General features: G+C 36.7%; 2 protein-coding genes across 3 annotated transcripts in view; one reads left to right on the plus strand and one right to left on the minus strand.

The window, feature by feature from the left end:
- Window positions 1–2,692: 2,692 nt before the first annotated feature.
- Window positions 2,693–16,540, plus strand: GNPNAT1 (glucosamine-phosphate N-acetyltransferase 1). Its single transcript, XM_069595395.1, has 6 exons — window positions 2,693–2,917; window positions 8,207–8,374; window positions 9,323–9,385; window positions 10,487–10,614; window positions 13,172–13,233; window positions 14,737–16,540. The coding sequence occupies exons 2-6, from the start codon at window positions 8,221–8,223 to the stop codon at window positions 14,882–14,884; spliced, it is 555 nt and encodes a 184-aa protein (XP_069451496.1). The 5' UTR covers window positions 2,693–2,917; window positions 8,207–8,220; the 3' UTR covers window positions 14,885–16,540.
- An 827-nt stretch (window positions 16,541–17,367) lies between these two features.
- STYX (serine/threonine/tyrosine interacting protein) overlaps window positions 17,368–21,871 on the minus strand; it is a 48,390-nt gene continuing 43,886 nt past the window's right edge. For both annotated transcript variants that reach the window (XM_069595392.1, XM_069595393.1), the window contains one exon: window positions 17,368–20,954. In XM_069595392.1, the coding sequence (XP_069451493.1) occupies window positions 20,881–20,954 (74 nt within the window). In that variant the 3' untranslated portion in view covers window positions 17,368–20,880. The remainder of the gene's footprint in view (window positions 20,955–21,871) is intronic.

Below are 21,871 nucleotides of genomic sequence, written 5' to 3' on the forward strand. Positions count from 1 at the left end.
GCCAAAGAATGTTCAAACTATCGCAAAATTACATTCATTTCACATGTTAGCAAGGTAATGCTCAAAATCGTTCAAGCTAGGCTTCAATAGAACATGAACTGAGAAGTTCCAGAAGTACAAGCTGTATTCAGAGAAGGCAGAGGAACCAGAGATCAAATTGCTAACATCCGTTGGATTACGGAAAAAGCAAGAGAATTCCAGAAAAACATCTACTTCTGCTTCATTAATGACGCTAAAGCCTTTGACTGTGTGGATCACAAAAACCGTGGAAAATTCTTCAAGAGATACCAGACCACTTTACCTGCCTCTTGAGAAACCTGCATGCAGGTCAAGCTGCTGCTAAGTCACTTCAGTTGTGTCCGACTCTGTGCGACCTCATAGACGGCAGCCCACCAGGCTCCCCCATCCCTGGGATTCTCCAGGCAAGAACACTGGAGTGGGTTGCCATTTCCTTCTCCAATGCATGAAAGTGAAAAGTGAAAGGGAAGTTGCTCAGTTGTGTCCGACTCTTTGCGACCCCATGGACTTCAGCCTACCAGGCTCCTCTCTCCATGGGATTTTCCAGGCAAGAGTACTGGAGTGAGATGCCATTGCCTTCTCCGACGCAGGTCAACAAGCAACAGTTAGAACTGGACATGGAACAGTGGACTGGTTCCAAATTGGGAACAGAGGACATCAAGGCTGTATATTGTCACCTTGCTATATAAGTTAAATATAACGTATATGCAGAGTACATCACGTGAAATGCTGGGCTAAATAGAGCACAGGCTGGAATGAAGACTGCAGGGAGAAATATCAATAACTTCAGATATACAGATGATACCACTCTAATGGCAGAAAGTAAAGAGGAACTAAAGAGCCTCTTGATGAAAGTGAAAGAGGAGAGTGAAAAAGATGGCTTAAAACTCAACATTCAAAAACAAAGATCATGGTATCTGGTCTCATCACTTTGTGGCAAATAGATGGGGAAACAATGGAAACAGTGACAGACTTTATTTTCTTGGGCTCCAAAATCACTGCAGACAGTGATGGCAGCCATGAAATTAAAAGACGCTTGCTCCCTGGAAGAAAAGCTATGACAAACTTAGTGTATTAAAAGGCAGAGACATTACTGTGCCAATAAATATGGTCTGTATATTCAAAACTATGGTTTTTCCAGTAGTCATGTATGGATGTAAGAGTTGGACCATTAAGAAGGCTGAGCACTGAAGATTTGATGCTTTCAAACTATGGTGCTGGAGAAGACTCTTGAGAGTCCCTTGGACTGCAAGGAGATCAAACCAGTCAATCCTAAAGGAAATCAGTTGTGAATATTCATTGGAAGGACTAATGCTGAAGCTGAAGCTCCAATACTCTGGCCACCTAATGGGAAGAGCAGACTCATTGGAAAAGACCCTGATTGCTGGGAAAGATTGAAGGCAAGAGGAGATGGGGATGACCGAAGACAAGATGGTTAGATGGCATCAGCAATTCAACGGACAAGAGTTTGAGCAAGCTCTGGGAGATGGTGAAGGACACGAAATCCTGGCGTGCTGCGTGGGGTCTTAAGGAGTCGGACACGACTGAGCAATTGAACAAGTGCCACCTAGGAAGCCCCCTTCTTAAGATTAGTGTTTACTTTTGTTTATATCTTAGTTGTTTTGTATACATGAAAGCAAAAACAAGGATGGATAGAGATATTTGAAGGTTTGAAATATATCAATCAGAAAGTTATCTGAAATTTAAGTCTCACAAATAAGCAGAAAATGCTAATCCTTTGAAGTATTAAAAACATAGTCGATAAATTGAAATTTATGATACAAGACAAGGAAGAAGAGCTACTGGCTATATAACTTTGGTTATGTAAAGCAGTTAACATCTCTGAAGTTGTTTCCCAATCTGTGAAATGAGGACACCTGCTAGTTAGGTAAGTCGCTTGGGAGGTAGGAGGTCAGAGAAGTCAGTTTCTTATCTTAATCCAGGGTTTCTCAACTTTAGCAATACTGACATTCAGGCCAGGTCATTGTTTGTTGTGGGGAGCTGTCCCGAATACTGTAAGACATTTAGCAGCGTCCCTGACTTCTACGCCTCTATCGTCATGTGAGAGGCCAGTAACACTTCTCTCCTAGACTCAAGACTGAAAATGACCACCCATTGTCAATTGCCTTCTGGGAGGCAAAGTCGCCGCAGCTGAGTCACCGTGTTCATCCAAAAAGGGTTTGAGCGGGAAATAAAACGTAGTCTTAGAGTAGAATGCAGGGGGTCCACCTCACAGAGGCAGGATCTGTGACTCAGAAAACTGGGGATGAGGAGCTTCGAGCCTCCAGTGAGTACCCGAAGTCCTAATCAATGAATGAATTGACTCTGAAGGGAAGGTGCAACAAGGGGCAAACAAGAGGGGAAGGCGCTGAGACTGCGGTCTCCGAATCAAAGATACACACCCTAGTCACCATTACAGTGCTTAGCTGATTCCGAGGCAAAATTATTTTCCAGTTAAACCGCGACACCGAGGCTGTAATGGGAGCCTGACAAGCGAGGAGGTGCGAGCCGAGATGAGGATTCCTCCCGGCGCGCCGGCCGGTTGTAGACCCAGAGACATCTCCAGCGGCTCCCGGCCCCCGCCCCACGCGCTGACGTCAGCCGCAGGTCCCGCCCCCACTCCGCTCCGCCCTCCGGGTCTCGCCCCCGCCCCCTCCGCAGCCTCCTCCCCCTTCCCTGCTCGCGGCCCTGCGTAAGCGGGCAGGGGCGGGCTGGAGGCGTTGGTGCTGCCACGTCTTGGAGGCTGCGAGCGCAGCGGCCGAGGTGCAGCGGGCTGTAGCGCGGGAGGCGGGAAGAGGTGGGGCTGGCTCTGAAGCCGGATCCGGATCCAGTGCAGTGTACCCGGGTGGGTGAGAATCCGTCGAGCCTGGAGAGGAGCGCAGACTGCTGACCTCTACGGGTGAGAGGGTCTGGGGGTCGGGAGAGAGAGCGGGTCCGGACCGGGTGCCCTGAGTGCCGGGTTGGGCCTGCCTTCAGGTTTATCAAACAGGTGTGACTGCTACCCCCGGGAGAGGCGAGCTAGGCCCGGCGAGGGGCGGGGGCAGATTCCGTTCGGGGATCCAGGCATTTATCTTCGCCACCTGGGTGCACATGGGGGCGTAGAGGGCAGTTTGGAGTAAGTTGAGCGAACGCACGCCTGGAGCAGAGGTTAGGGATGGTGGCCAGTGGTCCAGCCATGCAGGAGGTGGCCTTAGCAAGGCAGGAGCAGAGACTAGGGTGAAATTAACTCTTCGTTCGGCAGCTTTAACGTGGGGGATTGAGACAGCTGTTCATAGTCTCTGCCGCCTTCGGTTTTGAAATGGGCATGAACGCCGTTGGCCCCCGTTCCCTTCGGAGGAGCACCCCACGGCGGTCAGGAGCCACTTGAGGACCTGATTCTGCTCCGAAGATCACCTCCTGCACTGATTAAATTGGGGTTTCACTGTGGGAAAGACAGACATCCTTTGTCTCTTCCAGGGGATTCTACCCTCTAGAGACACTAAGTATTGTGACTTCTCTTACAGGAGCTAACATTTATGTAAATCGAACTCTTAAAATGCCATACAAAATTGAAGGGCGACTAGTCTTTCTAGGATATACACTCGTGAATGAATCCTAGAATGGATCTCAGGAAATCATTTAGGTCAGTTTCATTAGGCAGGATTCACTGACGTTTTTTAGAACAGGGGAGATAGCTCCCAGTCTGGCACGATGATGTAAAGATTGGCCTCTACTGAGTATGGTACTGTAGGGCAAGAACGACATTGGAGGATTTAAGATTCACTCATTGGCTATTTCCTTGAGGTCAAGTCCCGAAAGCTCCACGTGCTATAGCTTGCTCATGGATAGACTGGGAATAAGGCCTAAATTATAGGAATCAAATAAACTATCAAGAAATTTTAAAATTATCAACTGAAGTGTAATTGCATAATATAGCCAGGCCTATTAAAATCATCAGTAAATGAAGTGTTCTTAGGTTCAAACAAAATTCAAATTATTATTGAAATTGTTATGAAATGTATGTAGACGATCCCCAAAGTCTCAAACAGCACAAGGTCCCCCTTCCTGCTTTAACCGTGTACTAAATAAAGTAATGCTCCAAGAGCTTATGAGATATAAAGACGTTTAGATTTGACCTTAGATTTTTTCAAATTTTTATATCAACTTCTGAAATCTTCATTCCCAGTATCTATTACTTGTTGCTCTCAGTTGCTTGTTCCTAGCAGCAGCTCATCCCCTTGTATATCAGTAAAGATGGTGAGAAACCTGTTGAACTTGTGTCCAAAGAACAGTCAACCAACTGATGTGATCTTACTAAAAATGAATTTGCTGTATGGTTTTTGTGATATAATTTGTGGCAGTTTGGAAATCTTTGTTTCTTCTGGATTTTCTGAATGAGCTCCAGATAAGTCTTATACCATTTGTTATTCATTCACTAGGCATTTATTGTGCTAATCTTAGGCATTATGGGCCTTTAAATACATGCTAACTTAGTAGTTAAACAGATTTTTGAGAAATACTTAATGGTTAGGGTTCATTTTTTTAAATTAATCTAAAATTTTCAAAGTAAGACCCCAACGAGGGAATTCCCTGCCAGTCTAGCAGTTAAAACTTGGTGCTTCCATTGCCATAGACCTGGGTTCGATCCCTGGTTGGAGAGCTAAGATCCCACAAGCAGCACACCCCTCACCCCCACCCCTGGCCAAAAAAACCCCAAACCCCAAATAAGACTCCAGTGAGGATGGAATTCGGCTTCAAATTCCTAACGTGGTACCTGGGGGCACTTTAAGACACTGAAAATTATCTTTTGCAAACCAAATTTAACAATTTTGCTCTTTTCTAAAATCTTTTGAAATTTAGTATCAAATCACATCTTACTTTAACTTCCTCAATAAATTAGACACCAACAGAATTTGGAAGGAATGATGCTAAAGCTGAAACTTTTTTGGCCACCTCATGCGAAGAGTTGACTCACTGGAAAAGACTGATGCTGGGAGGGATTGGGGGCAGGAGGAAAAGGGGATGACCGAGGATGAGATGGCTGAATGGCATCACTGACTCGATGAACGTGAGTCTGAGTGAACTCTGGGAGTTGGTGATGGACAGGGAGGCCTGGCGTGCTGTGATTCATGGGCTCACAAAGAGTAGGACTCTACTGAGCGGCTGAACTGAACAGAATTTTACTACATGGGGACATGGTAAAATAAAAGAAGGTAATCTTAAATATGCTTCCCTGGTGGCTCAGACAGTAAAGCATCTGCCTGCAATGCGGGAGACAGCTCTGTTTTATAAAATAGCTCATATAAACATTTTGATATTAATTTTTGATTGTGATAAGAATATGGATTCTTATTTCTATCCAGAATGCTTTAAGAATTTTAACTAGCCTGAAATTCTTATTTTCCAAATATAGGTTACGAGTGCTGCTTTGACTAAACTTTGTGTGTTAGTCGCTCTGTCATGTACGACCCTGCAACCCATGGACTGTAGTCCGCCAGGCTCCTCTGTCCTTGGGATTCTCCAGACAAGAATACTGGAGTGGATTGCCATTCCCTTCTCCAGAGGATCTTCCTGACCCAGGGATTGAACCCTGGTCTCCTGCATTGTAGGCTGATTCTTTACCAACTGGAAGTGGCTCACTCATGTCCAACTCTTTGGTACCCCATGGACTAAACAGTCCATGGCATTATCTAGGCCATTGCAGGCAGATTCTTTACCAGCTGAGCCACAAGGGAAGCCCAAGAATACTGTAGTGGGTAACCTATCCCTTCTCCAGAGGATCTTCCCAACCCAGGAATCACACCAGGGTCTCCTGCATTGCAGGTGGTGGCTTTACCAACTGAGCTATCAGGGAAGCCCCTTCTTTCAGATTACTCAAGAGCTTCAGGGGCCCTATTATCTGGGACAAATAAAGTGCACGCACTTAAATTACTTATTTAAAAAACCTGTTTCAAATGAACCCTGGGTGTGTGCTCAGTCGCTTCAGTCATGTCCAACTACAGTTCATAGGATTTTCCAGGCAAGAAAACTGGAGTGGGTTGCCATGCCCCTCCAGAGTATCTTTCTGACCCGGGGATCAAACCTAAGTCTCCTGCATCTCCTGCTTTGCAGGTGGATTCTTTATTGCTGAGCCACAAAGGAAGTCCCCAAATAGACCATAAGCTGGTTAAATTTTATGAATGATTGTTTTAATCATCACAATTTCCTTTCCTTACTGTTCTTAGATCCAAGCATAGTGTTTAGAGCAAGTTTTTTCTTCCTTTCCAAGAATGTTTTCAGTTTAACATAACCATAACCTTGTTGTAGCCGCTGTACCCAGCAGTATGACTCATGAATTAAATGAAAAGTGAAAAAACACGAATATATGTTAGAAAAGTTAACATGAACATATAAAAAAATAAACTTTAAATTAGTAGCTGACTCAATCATATCTTGTTGAGCACATAGTGTGCGACCCACTGTCAGGTGTTTGTATACACTAAGCCATTTCTTCAACAGTTTCATCTCCATTTTACAAATGAAGAAACATTGTTTAATTTACATAGCCATGATCAGACAGTTGACATCTGAATATCAGGTCTGACTCTAGAGCTTGTGGTCTTTACTTGTCTAGGTTTCAATCTCAGCTTTGCTATTATAATTTTGTGACCTTGGGCAAGTTACTTGTCTACACCTGCATTTCCTCATCTGTTAACATGGAGATAATCATCTTTAGTACTCTAGGATTATTACAGTGAGTCAGTAATGTGTGAAGTTCTTTGAACAATAATAAGTGCTGAACAAATAATAACTTCTATTATTACACCACACTACCTTCCCAAAGCCTCTGCTAGATTGCAGCATTCCCTATATAGTTACATTGGGTTATACAATATAATCTAGCTTTATGGAAAAGCTAAAAATTGTTGCCCTTAGACATACTGTGATTTATGAAATGAAAACATCTGGAAGTTGTGTTATTGGGGGAAGTTATTCTGTTATTAAGTGGACTTTAATTTTTTCCTGTATTGCTTTATGGTAGTATATTATGCATATACATAGATTTGTCATTAAATTCTTTGTTTCAAAGAACTAGAGGCAGGTATCAAATAGAATACAGTTGACCGTTAATAAGATGGGTTTGAACTTCAAGGATCCACTTACCCACAGATTTTTTTTCAGTAGTATTACAGTACTACACATTGCAAAGTAGGTTGAATCCCGTTACAGAACCAGAGATACGGAGGGCAGAGTACAAGTTGTATGCGAATTTTCTACTGTGCATTTTTGACAGCACGGAGGATTGGTGCCCTAAACCTGTGCTGTTCAAGGATCAACTCTGGCTTCTGTTAACTGGGTGTGGTGTTAGAAATGAAAGTTTAGTGTTACCACACAGTCTCCTAGTAGTTGTTTGGAAGACTGTTTCCTCCAGCAACCCTCTTCTACAGAACTGTCCCTCCCACCCCCTATTTCTATGCTTCATGATTTTCATTCTAGCATTATAGCTTTCATTTAGTTTCAGTTTTATTAAGACTACACCTACCTAATAAGAACCTGACCATTTCTGAATGTTCAAAAAAGAGAGAAAAATACCATAATTGATCATTTTTCAATAGCATGAAAAACACAGGCTATTCTTAAAAAGTTGCTTAGAAAAAAAAAAAAAAGTTGCTTAGATGCAGCTGAGCAACTTCTAGATTTTTAGAAAACCTGCTATCAAAACAAAATCCAATAGATACTTAGTGTGAATTTATCATAGCTGAGACCAAATATTCCAGTGAATTCTGTTCATGGTTCATATTTATTTTTAAAGGTACATCCTCAGTAGTCTTCCTTAGTATCAGATAAAACCAACAAATTATTCCTTAATCCAGGAATGTAAAAAAAATAAATAAAGGAAGTCATTTAAAAGTCAGTTATTCAAAATGCTATGCCAGTAGCACTGGCCCATAGGAAAAAATGTTTTAAAAGTCCTGTTAGAAAAATGGAGTTTAAAAGTGTAACAACTTCTAAATTTAGTCATTCATTTACTATATGACAGAATTTCTGTTTTCTATATAGCTCTAGCTGTGGCATTTGATGTTACATTGAGGATAGACTAAATAAGTATCTTGCATACCTGTTAAAGGTTTTCCTAAGTGCCATTTATTTTTATTAAGAAATTGACAATCTTGCCAATCAAAAATTTTCTATTAAATAAAATGCCTTAACATTTAAAATTTTGTTTTAGATCTTACTGCAAAGATGAAACCTGATGAAACTCCTATGTTTGACCCAAGTCTACTCAAAGAAGTGGACTGGAGTCAGAATACAGCTACATTTTCTCCAGCCATTTCCCCAACACATCCTGGAGAAGGTTTGGTTTTGAGGCCTCTTTGTACTGCTGATTTGAATAGAGGTATGGGCTCAGTTTACAAATGCTAGTTAGACTTACAGTTAGCATTTTTTCCACATACATGATGATGCTGATAATTTTTTTAAATATTTGACTTTCATATTACTTTTTTGTGCTTAAATTTTAAAGTGACTGAGAACTTAATTACAATGTGTATAGGCCAGATATTACTGTACTACAGTACGGTATTACACCACTTATATAGAACAGTGCTCCTTCCTAATTAAGCAGCCAAAAGGGGGAAATTAACCTTGTATAATGACACAAAAGTTAAGAATCTTCTCTAAAAATCTGGATGGAAAATGAGAATGAAGATAATTTGCCTTGGATAGTTGCAAAAGGTTTTGTCTACATGTATTCCTTTTTTTAATATCTAAATTCTCCAAAACAATATCCTTAAATTTCAGTAATTAAAAATCAACTTTTTATAGTTTCTCTTGTCAGGAAATCTTAAGTTATTTTGGTCAAATCAGTTCTTCAGTATATAAAAGTTAAGATTCCCAAAGTTCTATGCTATTCATGTTAACATAACATTAATCAGTAATCTTTAAAAAAACTGTTATCTCAACAATATTGTATTTTACAAATAATATTTGGTCATAATGAAAATCTTGCATTTTTAAGTAAAACCAAAGCACATATTTGGGAAAATTTGGCATCCCTTACATTGAATCTACTGCAAATTACATTTAAAACTGTATATGCTGGTTCTATTTACTGAGTCTTAAGGTCAGCACTATTCCAAAAATCTTATGCAGGCAAAAACATTAGTAAAATCTATTATTGTTTTATATATTGATTATATAGAAGAATGGGTTTGTTTAATCTTTTAAAATAAGAATGGTTCATTACAGAAAGTTTTGAAAAAATAATGCCCACCAGCTTGACACATTGCTTCTTTTAATATATATTTGCTCTTCTCATGACTTGAAATCTGTTTTTCAAAACTAGGTTTTTTTAAGGTACTAGGTCAGCTGACGGAGACTGGAGTTGTCAACCCAGAACAATTTATGAGTAAGTCCTACAGCCTCTTTTTCCTGAAGAAAAAGAAATAAAGGGAAACAAGATTTTACTTTTGTTTCAAACTCTGTTCAGTGTCTGCTTGTTTTATTCAAATAGCTGGAAAATATTCAAATAACAAATTAGCTATTATTTGTTTAATGTGGCCAATCTATTCTAGAATCCAAAAGTAACTACTACTGTTTTACAAAATACCTGGTATTTTTAGATAATTACTATAGCATAGAACCTGGGTGGCAGAGAAATTTCATCATCAAAAAATGTAATAAAAATATGTGAGGATAGAAACCCAGAAAGGTCAATTGACTTCCCCAAAATCACAGGGAGTTGTTGGTAAGGAAAAAAATACAACCTTCCTAACTCCATCCAGTGCTCTTAACACTGTCTTCATATCTTCTTCATTTTCTTCAATAGGTAATTTTATTTTGTACTCTATATGACCCTCCTGAAATGAAGGTTATTATTTTGTCATTGTTTTCCTTCTTTGAATCTATTTCTTCCTATTTCAGACCCATTACTAGAATATAACTGTGGAAATAAACAGTATGTTAATACTCTTGGGCTCAGTTTTTATTCCGAAATTCTTCTTTGCGGGAATATTAGATGAGAAATTGTTATTTCATCACTATAAGTCAGTCTGAGGGGAAGCTATTTATTCCATTTTTGCTCCTATTTGCTAACTGGCTTTGGAAAAATTACTGGGAAATGGAGACTTATTTTTTATCTGTTTCATAGGGTGCTTTCAAAGCAAACAAAAATGATGATTGTATTTCTAAAATAGGTCATGTAATCATGAAACACTTGTGATCACAAAAGGAAAATTGAAAACTACTTTATCAGATTGTAAAATAGCTGTATTAGCCTTCCTTCATTCTGCTAGTAGATCTTTGAAATGTATGTACTATGTTCTACTCAGTACTGACTGCTGTTTCAAATACATGGTCATTCTTAATAACTGACATTTTCTCTAGACACAAAGTGTAGTAAAATAGCTTTAAATATTCATTAAATTATTTCAGTTAATTCTAGTTTGTTTTTTTTTTGGCACCTAATAAAGTTTAATGTCTATATAACACTCTTTTCCAATTTCCACAGAATCTTTTGAGCACATGAAGAAATCTGGGGATTACTATGTTACAGTTGTGGAAGATGTAACTTTAGGCCAGATAGTTGCTACAGCAACTCTGATAATAGAACATAAATTCATCCATTCCTGTGCTAAGGTATGTGTTCACATTAACGCTTATGAGTAAAATGGATATCAACTTTTGAGTTTCCATCAGACAAGTCTGTTCTCCCACTGCTTTTTACTGCAAAATGAGAGCAAAATATAGCCTGGAATAGTTTTGCTTTCTAGAAATCACTTAGTCATTTTCCCATTCTCTTAAGAGTTGTGAGACAGAAAATGTTATTAATATGAATTGTTGTGTGTGTTAGAACTGGTAACAGTTCAGTTCAGTCGCTCAGTCGTGTCAGACTCTTTGCGACCCCATGAATCGCAGCACACCAGGCCTCCCTGTCCATCACCAACTCCCGGAGTTCACCCAAACTTCTGTGTACTGAGTCGGTGATTCCATCCAACCATCTCATCCTCTGTCGTCCCCTTCTCCTCCTGCCCCCAATCCCTCCCATCAGGATCTTTTCCAATGAGTCAACTCTTTGCATGAGGTGGCCAAAGTATTGGAGTTTCAGCCTCAGTCCTTCCAATGAACACCCAGGACTGGTCTTTAGGATGGACTGGATGGATCTCCTTGCAGTCCAAGGGACTCCCAAGAGTCTTCTCCAGCACCACAGTTCAAAAGCATCAATTCTTCGGCTCTCAGCTTTCTTTATAGTCCAACTCTCATATCCATACATGACTACTGGAAAAACAATAGCTTTGAACAGATGGACCTTTGTTGGTAATGTCATGTCTCTGCTTTTTAACAGGCTGTTTAGAGAGGTCATAGCTTTTCTTTCAAGGAGCAAACATCTTTTAATTTCATGGATGCAGTCACCATCTGCAGTGATTTTGAAGCCCCCCCAAAATAAAGTCTCTCACTGTTTCCACATCCATTTGCCATGAAGTGATGGGACCAGACGCCATTATCTTCGTTTTCTGAATGTTGAGCTTTAAGCCAACTTTTTCACTCTCCTCTTTCACTTTCATCAAAAGGCTTTTTAGTTCCTCTTCCCTTTCTGCCATAAGGGTGGTGTCATCTGCATATCTGAGGTTACTGATATTTCTCTGGGCAATCTTGACTCCAGCTTGTGCTCTTTCCAGCCCAGTGTTTCTCATGATGTACTCTGCATATAAGTTAAATAAGCAGGGTGACAATATACAGCCTTGACATACTCCTTTTCCTATTTGGAACCAGTCTGTTGTTCCATGTCCAGTTCTAACTGTTGCTTCCTGACCTGCATACAGATTTCTCAAGAGGCAGGTCAAGTGGTCTGGTATTCCCATCTCTTTTAGAATTTTCCACAGTTTATTGTGATCCACACAGTCAAAGGCTTTGACATAGTCAATAAAGTAGAAATAGATGTTTTTCTGGAACTTTCTTGCTGTTTCAATGATCCAGTGGATGTTGGCAATTTGATCTCTGGTTCCTCTGCCTTTTCTAAAACCAGCTTGAACATCAGGAAGTTCATGGTTCACATATTGTTGAAGCCTGGCTTGGAGAATTTTGAGGATTACTTTACTAGCGTGTGAGATGAGTACAATTGTGTGGTAGTTTGAGCATTCTTTGGCATTTCCTTTCTTTGGGATTGGAATGAAAACTGACCTTTTCCAGTCCTGTGGCCACTGCTGAGTTTTCCATACTTGTTGGCATATTGAGTGCAGCACTTTCACAGCATCATCTTTTAGGATTTGAAATAGCCCAACTGGAATTCCATCACCTCCACTAGCTTTGTTCATAGTGATGCTTTCTAAGGCCCACTTGACTTCACATTCCAGGATGTCTGGCTCTAGGTGAGTGACCACACCATTGTATCTGGGTTGTAAAGATCTTTGTACAGTTTTTCTGTATATCCTTGTCACCTCTTTTTTAATATCTTCTGCTTCTGTTAGGTCATAATATTTCTGTCCTTTATCGAGCCCATCTTTGCATGGTATGTTCCCTTTTTATCTCTAATCTTCTTGAAGAGAACTGGTATAGATGTAGAGAAATCAAGTCAGCATTGTGGAATTTGGCAGTAATGTTTGGAATCACTAATGCTAATTTTTTAAAAAAATGACACTTGGAATGTGCTGCATTAACACAAATTCCCATGTTTCCCACTGGTAAAAGGTTCAGAATAATATGTTCTAATCATGACCCTTCTAATGCCTGTAGAGTCCCTTCACTCCTCATGATTCACAGGAAATATTAAAGAAAACAAGATCTAGATAACTCAATGAGAATATGATTGAAACACTTGGAATGTAATTCTGTGATGTATGAATTTTGGTGTGGTTTCTGTACTAGAAATTAGTATACTGTATTTGTATGTCTGAAATAAATTGCTTTTAAGCAGGAATAGGATAGTGGATGTAGTACCTTAATAACAAGATTACATTTTGGTGATGTGGATTCTGAGATTTGTTTTTAAATAATGGGATGGGATTTTTCAGGATATGGGTGAATTAGGTCACAAATTGATTCACTGTATTATTTCCTCTATAATACGTTTAAAAATTTGCAATTTTTGAAGGTTTATAAAACATTTATTTATCAATGAATTCTTACCATCATTTGTTGATTTAACTAAAAACAAAACCTACATGCTTAGTCTTTTAAACATTGTAAATATTTTCAGAGAGGACGAGTAGAAGATGTTGTTGTTAGTGATGAATGCAGAGGAAAGCAGCTTGGCAAATTGTAAGTAGGCAGAAACAAGGTAACCCTAGGTAAAGTAGCTACTCTGTGTTTCCTTTTACATTTTCTTGCCAAGATACTTGTTAAAAATGTTTCCCTGCTTGAAGTTTTTTAAGCCTCATTAATTATGAACCCATTCTCACTCTATAGCTTAGACTGAATTTAATGAAAAGTATTTTTATATATAATTTATGCCATAAAGTTTGGAAATTGGAACTGTACTGTTAAAACAGCCAACACCTTAAAGTTATTAACTTTTAATAGTAGTACTTTTTCATATTACTAGGAAGAAGAAACTTTTGGTGAGTCAAGTAATTTGTCTATCATATTTAAAAACAAAGGACATGTTCTCAGTCATATGACTTTTAGAACCACATACTGAACTGGCCTTACACTGTATAATCCTCTATATATTTATCTAAGTCTTTTAACTTTCATAGGTTAGAATTTACTTTTAAATATTTTCTGAGTTTTAAGGAATTCACTCAGTAAATATTAAGCACATGTGCTAGATACTAGTCCAAGTATTTGATACCTATCAAATATCCTCCCTGGTGGCTCAGATGGTAAAACGTCTGTCTACAATGCGGGAGACCTGGGTTCGATCCCTGGGTTGGGAAAATCGCCTGGAGAAGGAAATGGCAATCCACTCCAGGACTATTGCCTGGAAAATCCCACGGACAGAGGAGCCTGGTAGGCTACAGCCCATGGGGTAGCAAAGAGTCAGACATGACTGAGCGACTTCACTTCAGTGAACAAAAGAGACCAATTTCTAGTATTTCTGGTGCACGTTCACTTAGCCATACCTTTTATAATTGTGTAACTTCAAGCAAGAGGTTCCGTCTTCAGAATGATGGTTTTTTTCTATATGGGCAACATGAGAAATTCCTAGTTTTCTCTCCTTAAGGCAGTTAGAATCACATTTTTATACTTGGTTTGGACTCTTTAAGGATTTATAAAGATGTATATGCTTTTGTTTTCACTTCATATTAATTAGACTAAATCCATAGGTAACCTGATACATTCTTTCACAGATATTTAGGTAGCTTTTACAATGATAAAGAACAAAGCAATTATTTATCCACTTTATGTGGGAATGTTGACTGAACAGTTTTGACTATTCAACACTGACTAAATAGTATGAATAGAATTTAGATACAAAGACTAATTTTGGCCATATTTTTTAAAAGGCTGCCAGTCTTTGGTGTTAACATTAATTTAAAAATCTACTTGTAAAGAGGGTTTGGGGTGAGTTTTCTGTTTATTAATAGACCAGAGATTACTACATAAAGTATATCTGGAACAAAATAAAATGCTTTGGGTTATTTAAATGCTTTATATATTTGTAACTTGAATTTTAAATGAATATAGTGAGAAAGGCCATAATATAAACCTATTTGTAATGTAAACAAAGTTTTGTAAACTATTCACTCACATTGTTATTAATATCCGTTTTTATTAACAAATGCTCTATGCCTCTCCCCCCAACCCTTTTTGAAATTTCAGGTTATTATCAACCCTTACTTTGCTAAGCAAGAAACTGAACTGTTATAAGATTACCCTGGAATGTCTACCACAAAATGTTGGTTTCTACAAAAAGTTTGGATATACAGTATCTGAAGAAAACTACATGTGCCGGAGGTTTCTAAAGTAAAATCTTTTAAGAAAGACATCTATCAAAGGAGCTGATGCAGCAAGGCTATACTCTCTTGAGTTAAAATATTTTGTTGCTGCAACCAGGTGACCTCTATAAATACTGGGTTGTGATACAAGTATAATGACACTTAGAAGATTACTTTGGGCTGGTGGGACATGCTGAGTTTAGATTACAAATAAATTATTAAGGGGATGATTTTTAACCAAAGGAGTATATTTTTAACTTGAATCTTTTCTTGCATTGTATTTTTCTAAAGTTTGGCTTCATTTCTTAGTGGTCAGAGTATAGGTAGTAAGGAGTTATGTGTCTGCTATCTGTACTGCTCATTAAAAGGAAAAAAGCATACAGTGAATAAGATTGTTTCTTATCACCATTCATAAAATTAGTATTTTTGTTTCAAAGAAATATATCTAAATACCAGTTAAGGTGTGTCATTTCACAGGTTACATGAAATTGGATGTTAGATATAACTAAATGTAGTACAGTCCAACATTTGCCAATCCTAATACTGTACTGGCAGACAACCTGGTGAGCCTTTAAAAGAAGTAGAAATGAAGATTAACTTATAAAATGTGACAACTAAATATACATCTAAAAGTTGTTATAATTCTAATGTAGCTGAAGTACTACCTGTCTTATATGTGAAATATAATAATTATTCATTTGTTTAAATATCTAAGAAAAATATAAGGTACTTTTTAACAGTGAGTTAGTAAATAAATCTGGTATATTATATATTTCTAACCTTATTTCTCATCTTTCCATGGGGTGTCCAAAGCCTGTCTTCTAACATTTTTATGAAAAATGGATTACAAAGTTGTGGAACATTTTGAAATGTATCAGACTGCATTTATTACATCCTTAAGATGTTGATGGAAGCTTTTCTATTTAATGTGACTATAAAGGTACTATTATTCTGGTCACTATCCTATTTTAATTTTTTTTTTTAAGTTGAAATAAGAATTAGATACTTCACTACTGGTTCTTATCTTCTGCATTCCATGTTACATTAAACCTGTTCATATGAATAATTTTGTTAGAATCCTAATGTTTCCTGTGCTTTTCTTGAGCTGTCTGTTGAAATTATTAGGTCGAGTCAGGGTTAGTAAAATTTTAATTTAGTGTACTCTTTGTAAAAGGAGAATAGAAAGTAAAAACCACCTGTTTCTTATCCTGTTGACCCACACCTGCTTCAACTAGATTTCATATCTCCCTCCATGCAGTAAAGCTAGTTAACTTTCTAAATAATAGAAATTCTTTACTAATAGAAGGTGTGCTACTTACCTGCTGATGACCTAGGCAGATGAACTGGTGTGTTCCTAGTGAAAGCAACAAAACTAAATTTTGCTTTTTAAGAAAAAGGAGTCCTATAACCTTGGTAACAGTAGCTTTATTAGGTATATCCTGGTACTTAAAAACCCATGTTAAAAAATAACCCTAATAGAAACTTCTCTGGTGGTCCAGTGGTTGAGACTCCTTGCTTCCTGTACAGGGGGCATGGGTTTGATCCCTGGCTGGGGAGCTAAGATCCCTGTGTGGCTGTGGGGGTGGGACCCTAGTAAAAGGCAAATGTTTTATTACATTTCTTACCACTAAACAATGTGAAGTAAAACTATAAGGTGGCTATTTCAATAAATCCCTTTAAATAATGTTCTTACGGTCTTATCTTGAATTCCCCCCATAGGAAACAAAAGTTGTAGGTAAGGTATAACACATAAAAATTGTGTCACTGAGGAAATTGATGATCTGCATTTAGCTTTAGTTAACCAGAGAAGCTTGATTTCACTAAGGCATCCTGTGGGTAAACTTGAGTATGAAAAAAACTGCATAGATACATTTCAGTAATACATTTTTGAGTACTCTTCACTTTTGAAAAGGTATAATCAAGTGGCAGTTGTGATTTTTATTTTGCTCCATGTGTTTTATATATTTGTATTTTACTGACTAAAACGCACATCTTTTTTTACATGTAACATTTGGAAATCTGGATGCATTTTATGATCAATGGTTTGTCATGATTTATTCAGCAATATTTTTGCCTTTTAGTGGGATCAAAAAGATGGTGTAGTGATGCTGATGATGACATCTCAGATTTGATGAAGGATATTATGTAGGTAGGCTAACAAGGGGAAAACTAAAAGCAAGAAGTATTTTTTTAAATGAGCTGGAAGCTGTTCTATGAATGGCCTTACCTCTTCCTTCAGACACAAATTCCCTCACTTTCAACTCCAAACTTGTTCAAATAATCATTAAAAAATATCTTGAGCCTAAACTTGGGACTTCCTTGTACTGACTATAATTTTTATGTGTGTAATCACAATGTTTTAGAAAATACCCTTAAGTGCTTCTCATTATCCAATGTTCATTTGTCCTTCATATTTAATCAGTGTGCGGGATTAAAACTGGGTTACTTTTACCTAGAAGACAACAATCTAAGTAAAGCAGTTATGGCATAAGCAGTACAAATGAACTTTTCAATCTTTTTTGAGGTATAATGGCACAACAGTTTTAATACAACCACCAATCTTCACAAAATAATTTTAATACTTTGTGCCTGAGCTAGCAGCATCTTGCACTGTGACATTCCTATACATACATAATAAGCATTTTATCCAAGTACAAATGTTAAAAGCAGAGTAACTTAAGCAATTGTCTATACAAAGGTAAATAGACACTGTAGGTTATTTTTCTTCTTGAATCATTTTTGCTGCATAGTAAATTGCAATTACATGTCAGTATAATGTTACTGATCTATAGAATACACTTTGAACTGTGAGGTATGGCAACTCCCTATGAGAGAGAGCTAACATGTAAACCTGAATATTTTGAGTGATTTTTTTTTTTTTTAGCTGCCATGGATGGGTAAGACAAAAAAAATCCAGCATTCAAAGACCCTAGCAACTCATTTTTCTAATAAATAAAAAAAAAATAAAATCTTTTAGTATTTTTCAGCTATTTCCTATCATTTTCTTATTGGAGCACTGATGAATGGACAAAAATATTGAGGTGAAGCTAAGTCTGTTATGGAATTATGGATTAAACAGTTACTTAAAAAAAAAAAAATCCGCCAGGTAACTGCTCATTTACTTTACATCAAGTTGAGATTTTGATATATATCTCTATATATGCATCCCAACTTTATAATTCAAGATTGCAGTTAAATACTTCTAAATTCACTTAAATTACCATGGTAATAAGACAATTAGAAACCTTATATTTTCTTTAAAAGGACATGCTTAACATTTTCTGACATTACTTCTAAACTCAGATGAAGCACAAAATCCTCCCAAAACAAATATACTGCTCTGAAAGTTAAGTGGTTGAAAGTTGGTAGCAAAAGCTATCATGGTTTAACATTTCCACCAGAGTAGATACAAATAAACAAAGGTAACTGCTCTTTATACACCTGATACAAAATTAACACAGACCAATGGACTGAAATTACAAGGTAAAAATACTGCTATTCTAGTTGAATATTTTCAATATTTGTTTCATACTTTCAAAATGGACAATAAAGCAGTTCTCCTATGTTCTGATGTGATATTTTAAATTCTGTGCCCAGATTAATATTTAATGCTTATAATTGGGTGCTGAGTCACTCATATATTATTCAAATATTCTATAAAATAAATCATGATTGGTTGAATGTACTATAATTAGCTATCACAAAATATCAAAGGAAATAGAGAAATTATAGAAACAGAACCAAATAAAAAGAATAGGAAGAGCTACCAGAAGAACCAGTTGAACACTGGATGGAAGAATATACTCAAACACTTGCAGTGTTCTTATATGAAAGAAAAAATAAAGTTTTTGTCCATATTAATTTGTACTCAAGAAAATGAAGTCCCTTTTTCTAGTGTCTGTGAGAGTCTTTACAGTGCTGGGCAGGCACTTTAGTGACAACATAAAAATTACAGTGATTAAAAGTGGAAAATTACCGAATATAATTCAATAACCAAACCTGTATTCTTGGCCAGACTACTAGAGAGGATATGTATATTTTAAGAAATTAATTTAGAAAATCTTAACTGCCTCATTTTTAAAACCTAAATGGACTATTATGAAGATTCTTTTAAGCAGTTTTTGTGGAAGGAGCATCACAGATTATTAGTTTGCAAAAGAGTCTTTGCTGACCTACCCAATAGTAATCTATATACAGGGAAGCTGTGTTATCTGGCACTTTTACCAACTGGAATTTCTGAACACTCAATGCAAATCTTGACTATACTAGACCAGTACACCCAATGATACAACACACCAATCATACAACAGAATACAAGACCTCAAGGGATTGACAATATGCTGTTTTTAGGGTGGTAAAATAGGGGAAGGGAAGAGAAAAGAAAACCATCTGGGTCAACAGAATTAATGCTTAATTAACAAAGCAGTTTTGATTCACTTCCACTCTCCTGTTATGCTGCATAAAAAAACTTTTCCTGTATTATTTCACCTCAGGGAGGAAAGCAAAGTAGGTAAGTTGGTATAATAGGTTACCTTATGTGGTACCTCTTGGTACCAAAGGAAGGTATGGAAATCACTCTCATCAGTAAAGCACCTCAAGAGAGGACTGAGAAAAATGAAATACAAAGGAGTTTCATTTGTGCTACCCTAAATCATCAACTATAAAAAGTTAAAACACTCCTCTCCTCCCCAGCATCATACTTAAAATAGTAAAAGTTTTTTAAGAACAATTTTTATATGTATAAATAAAAACATGGAGAACCTAGGATCCATAAAGTGACTTTGCTAATGCAAATTATGGGGGAAATTTGGATTAACTCAATGTAAAGAACTGATTACAACACTAATTTGTATACACTGAAGTCTTCCACAATCACTTTTCTACAAAAAACGCATCCTCAAAGAAAAGTTACTGTCTGAGCCAGAACAATCTCACAGAATCATTAAGACAACATAAAATGAAGGAGTAAATGTTCCATATTTCAAATAATTTACTCAGGTTTCTTCAAGCCTTAAGACTTTCAGTTTAAATCAATTTATCATTAAAATTATAGAAAAACGTTCAAAACTTTTCACTGTTCTACATACTAATTTAGAGGTCATAAGGATTTATTATTTTTTCTAATGAGGCAAGGCACTTTTCTTTTTTGGGCTTTGTTTAGGAAAAATAGTGCTACATTGGTTTATTATATTTAGAACCATTTTGGACAAAGAAAAAATGGGCTACACGACTCCAAAAAGAAGAAATAGAACATTTGGCTTTTAAGAATGCTAAAGGAAAGTTTAAAACTCTCCTTGTATTTGTGAACATCTGGTATTATAAAGCAAACATTTTCCTTTGTTCATTAAACTTTTTCTTTCTATAGAATAAAATTAGGAAGGTAACAGGAAAGAAAGCAATACTTGGATCATGTTAAAATAAGGACAGTTGGCTGTCATGATTTAAAGATTATTAATAAGGGACCAAGAAGTTTAAAAAATTAAAAGATAAACTATTGAGTTATACTAAAAAAAGAAATGTGGCAGATTCCTACATTTGTTAATGTTTCTGTAAGAGGCTCCATCATAATATTGAACTGTAAAATTATTTTAAAAATGTACTATGTAGAACATAAAATGAATTTTTAGCAAACTTTAGGAAATTCTTTTGTTATAAATTACCCAGATTTTATAAACAAATCCCCCTAACTTGCATTTTGTTTAAAGTAACAACTTTATATCATACAAATAAATTTCAAGTATGAAAAGTGCATTATTGCAATAATACCTCTTTGCAAGTCCAAAATTCTTGGTTTATAATAAAACTAAAGAATTAAAAAAAAAAAAAAAAGGAGTGAAACCATCAGTGCCATCTATTACAGAAGTCCAACATCTTAAAATGTTGCTCAACAAGTCGCAGAGAAACACGTCTGGAAGCAACATATAATTGAAAAGAAACTACTTGTGTTTTTACCATTTTACATTATTACTGTCTGTAGTATTTTTCTCCTCAAATAGAAATTCACATCCTCTATAATGTTGCTCTTGAATCAGCCATTCTGTGCAGCTGCCACTTGCATGTTTCCAAAATCATCTTCTTCTTCATGTGTTCTCTTCAAACTGCCTAAAAGTTATTGCATGAACATAATATATGGTATAATGGGAACTTAAATTCATTCATTAGAATGTTACAGCTAGGAAAAGCTTCATTTTTCATGAAGTGTTATCATATATATGACAATGAAAATTTCATGACTGAATTTTTAGTAAACCTTTGTACTGATAAAATACTTTTGTTACAAATTACCCAAAGAACTTAATACCTTCATGACATTGTCCCTCTTAATAATTATTAAGGTATTTTATATAATGAACATTAATTTTTAAAATAACAGTTCATAAATGTTTGGTTACCATTTTATAGGCATCCATCATAAACATGACTCAGAACATTATTTATGAACTTCATATAACTTTATGAAGTTATAATTTGTATAATTTTATTTTGTAGATGTAATTATCCTTTTGCTTTCACAGATGCTGTCAAAAATGTTTTTCCAGTGAAACTGATTGTTACCAACAAGTGTAGAACCGGAAGGAAGGCATGTAGCAGATAAGATACTCCTCATATCACAGTCTGCTAGTACAGAAATTTCCCACACAGAGTATGTGTGGGATTGTACATGCCCAACAATCATAATCAAGAAATTTGAGTCTCAATGGAGGAAAACTTTAGGGAACAACTGAACTGGTAAAGGGTTTGCTGCATTATCTGCCAAATAATTACATCACCTCAAACTTATGCCCTAAAAGTTGTGCTAAATCATGGTTAATAATGTTAGACCAGAGGGTGGACTGGATTCCAATGGGAAACTAGTATTTCACTATAAGATTAATAAGAAAAGAACAGAATTATAGTACTGATGGAATAAAGAAGAAAATATGCTAGTCATTAAAATAAGTCTAAATGTATGCGTACGTGCTAAGTCGCTTCAGTTGTGTCCGATCTTTGCGACCCTATAGACTGCAGCCCACCAGGCT

Source organism: Ovis canadensis, chromosome 7 (genome assembly GCF_042477335.2).
Source record: "Ovis canadensis isolate MfBH-ARS-UI-01 breed Bighorn chromosome 7, ARS-UI_OviCan_v2, whole genome shotgun sequence".
NCBI lineage: Eukaryota > Metazoa > Chordata > Mammalia > Artiodactyla > Bovidae > Ovis > Ovis canadensis.

What these genes read in the sequence shown, in the direction of transcription:
- GNPNAT1 (XM_069595395.1), top strand. Translation starts at nt 8,221, where the DNA reads ATGAAACCTGATGAAACTCCTATGTTTGACCCAAGTCTACTCAAAGAA. An exon ending in TACTGCTGATTTGAATAGAG is followed by an intron (nt 8,375 to 9,322) that starts GTATGGGCTCAG and finishes TTTCAAAACTAG; the next exon opens with GTTTTTTTAAGGTACTAGGT. An exon ending in TCATCCATTCCTGTGCTAAG is followed by an intron (nt 10,615 to 13,171) that starts GTATGTGTTCAC and finishes AAATATTTTCAG; the next exon opens with AGAGGACGAGTAGAAGATGT.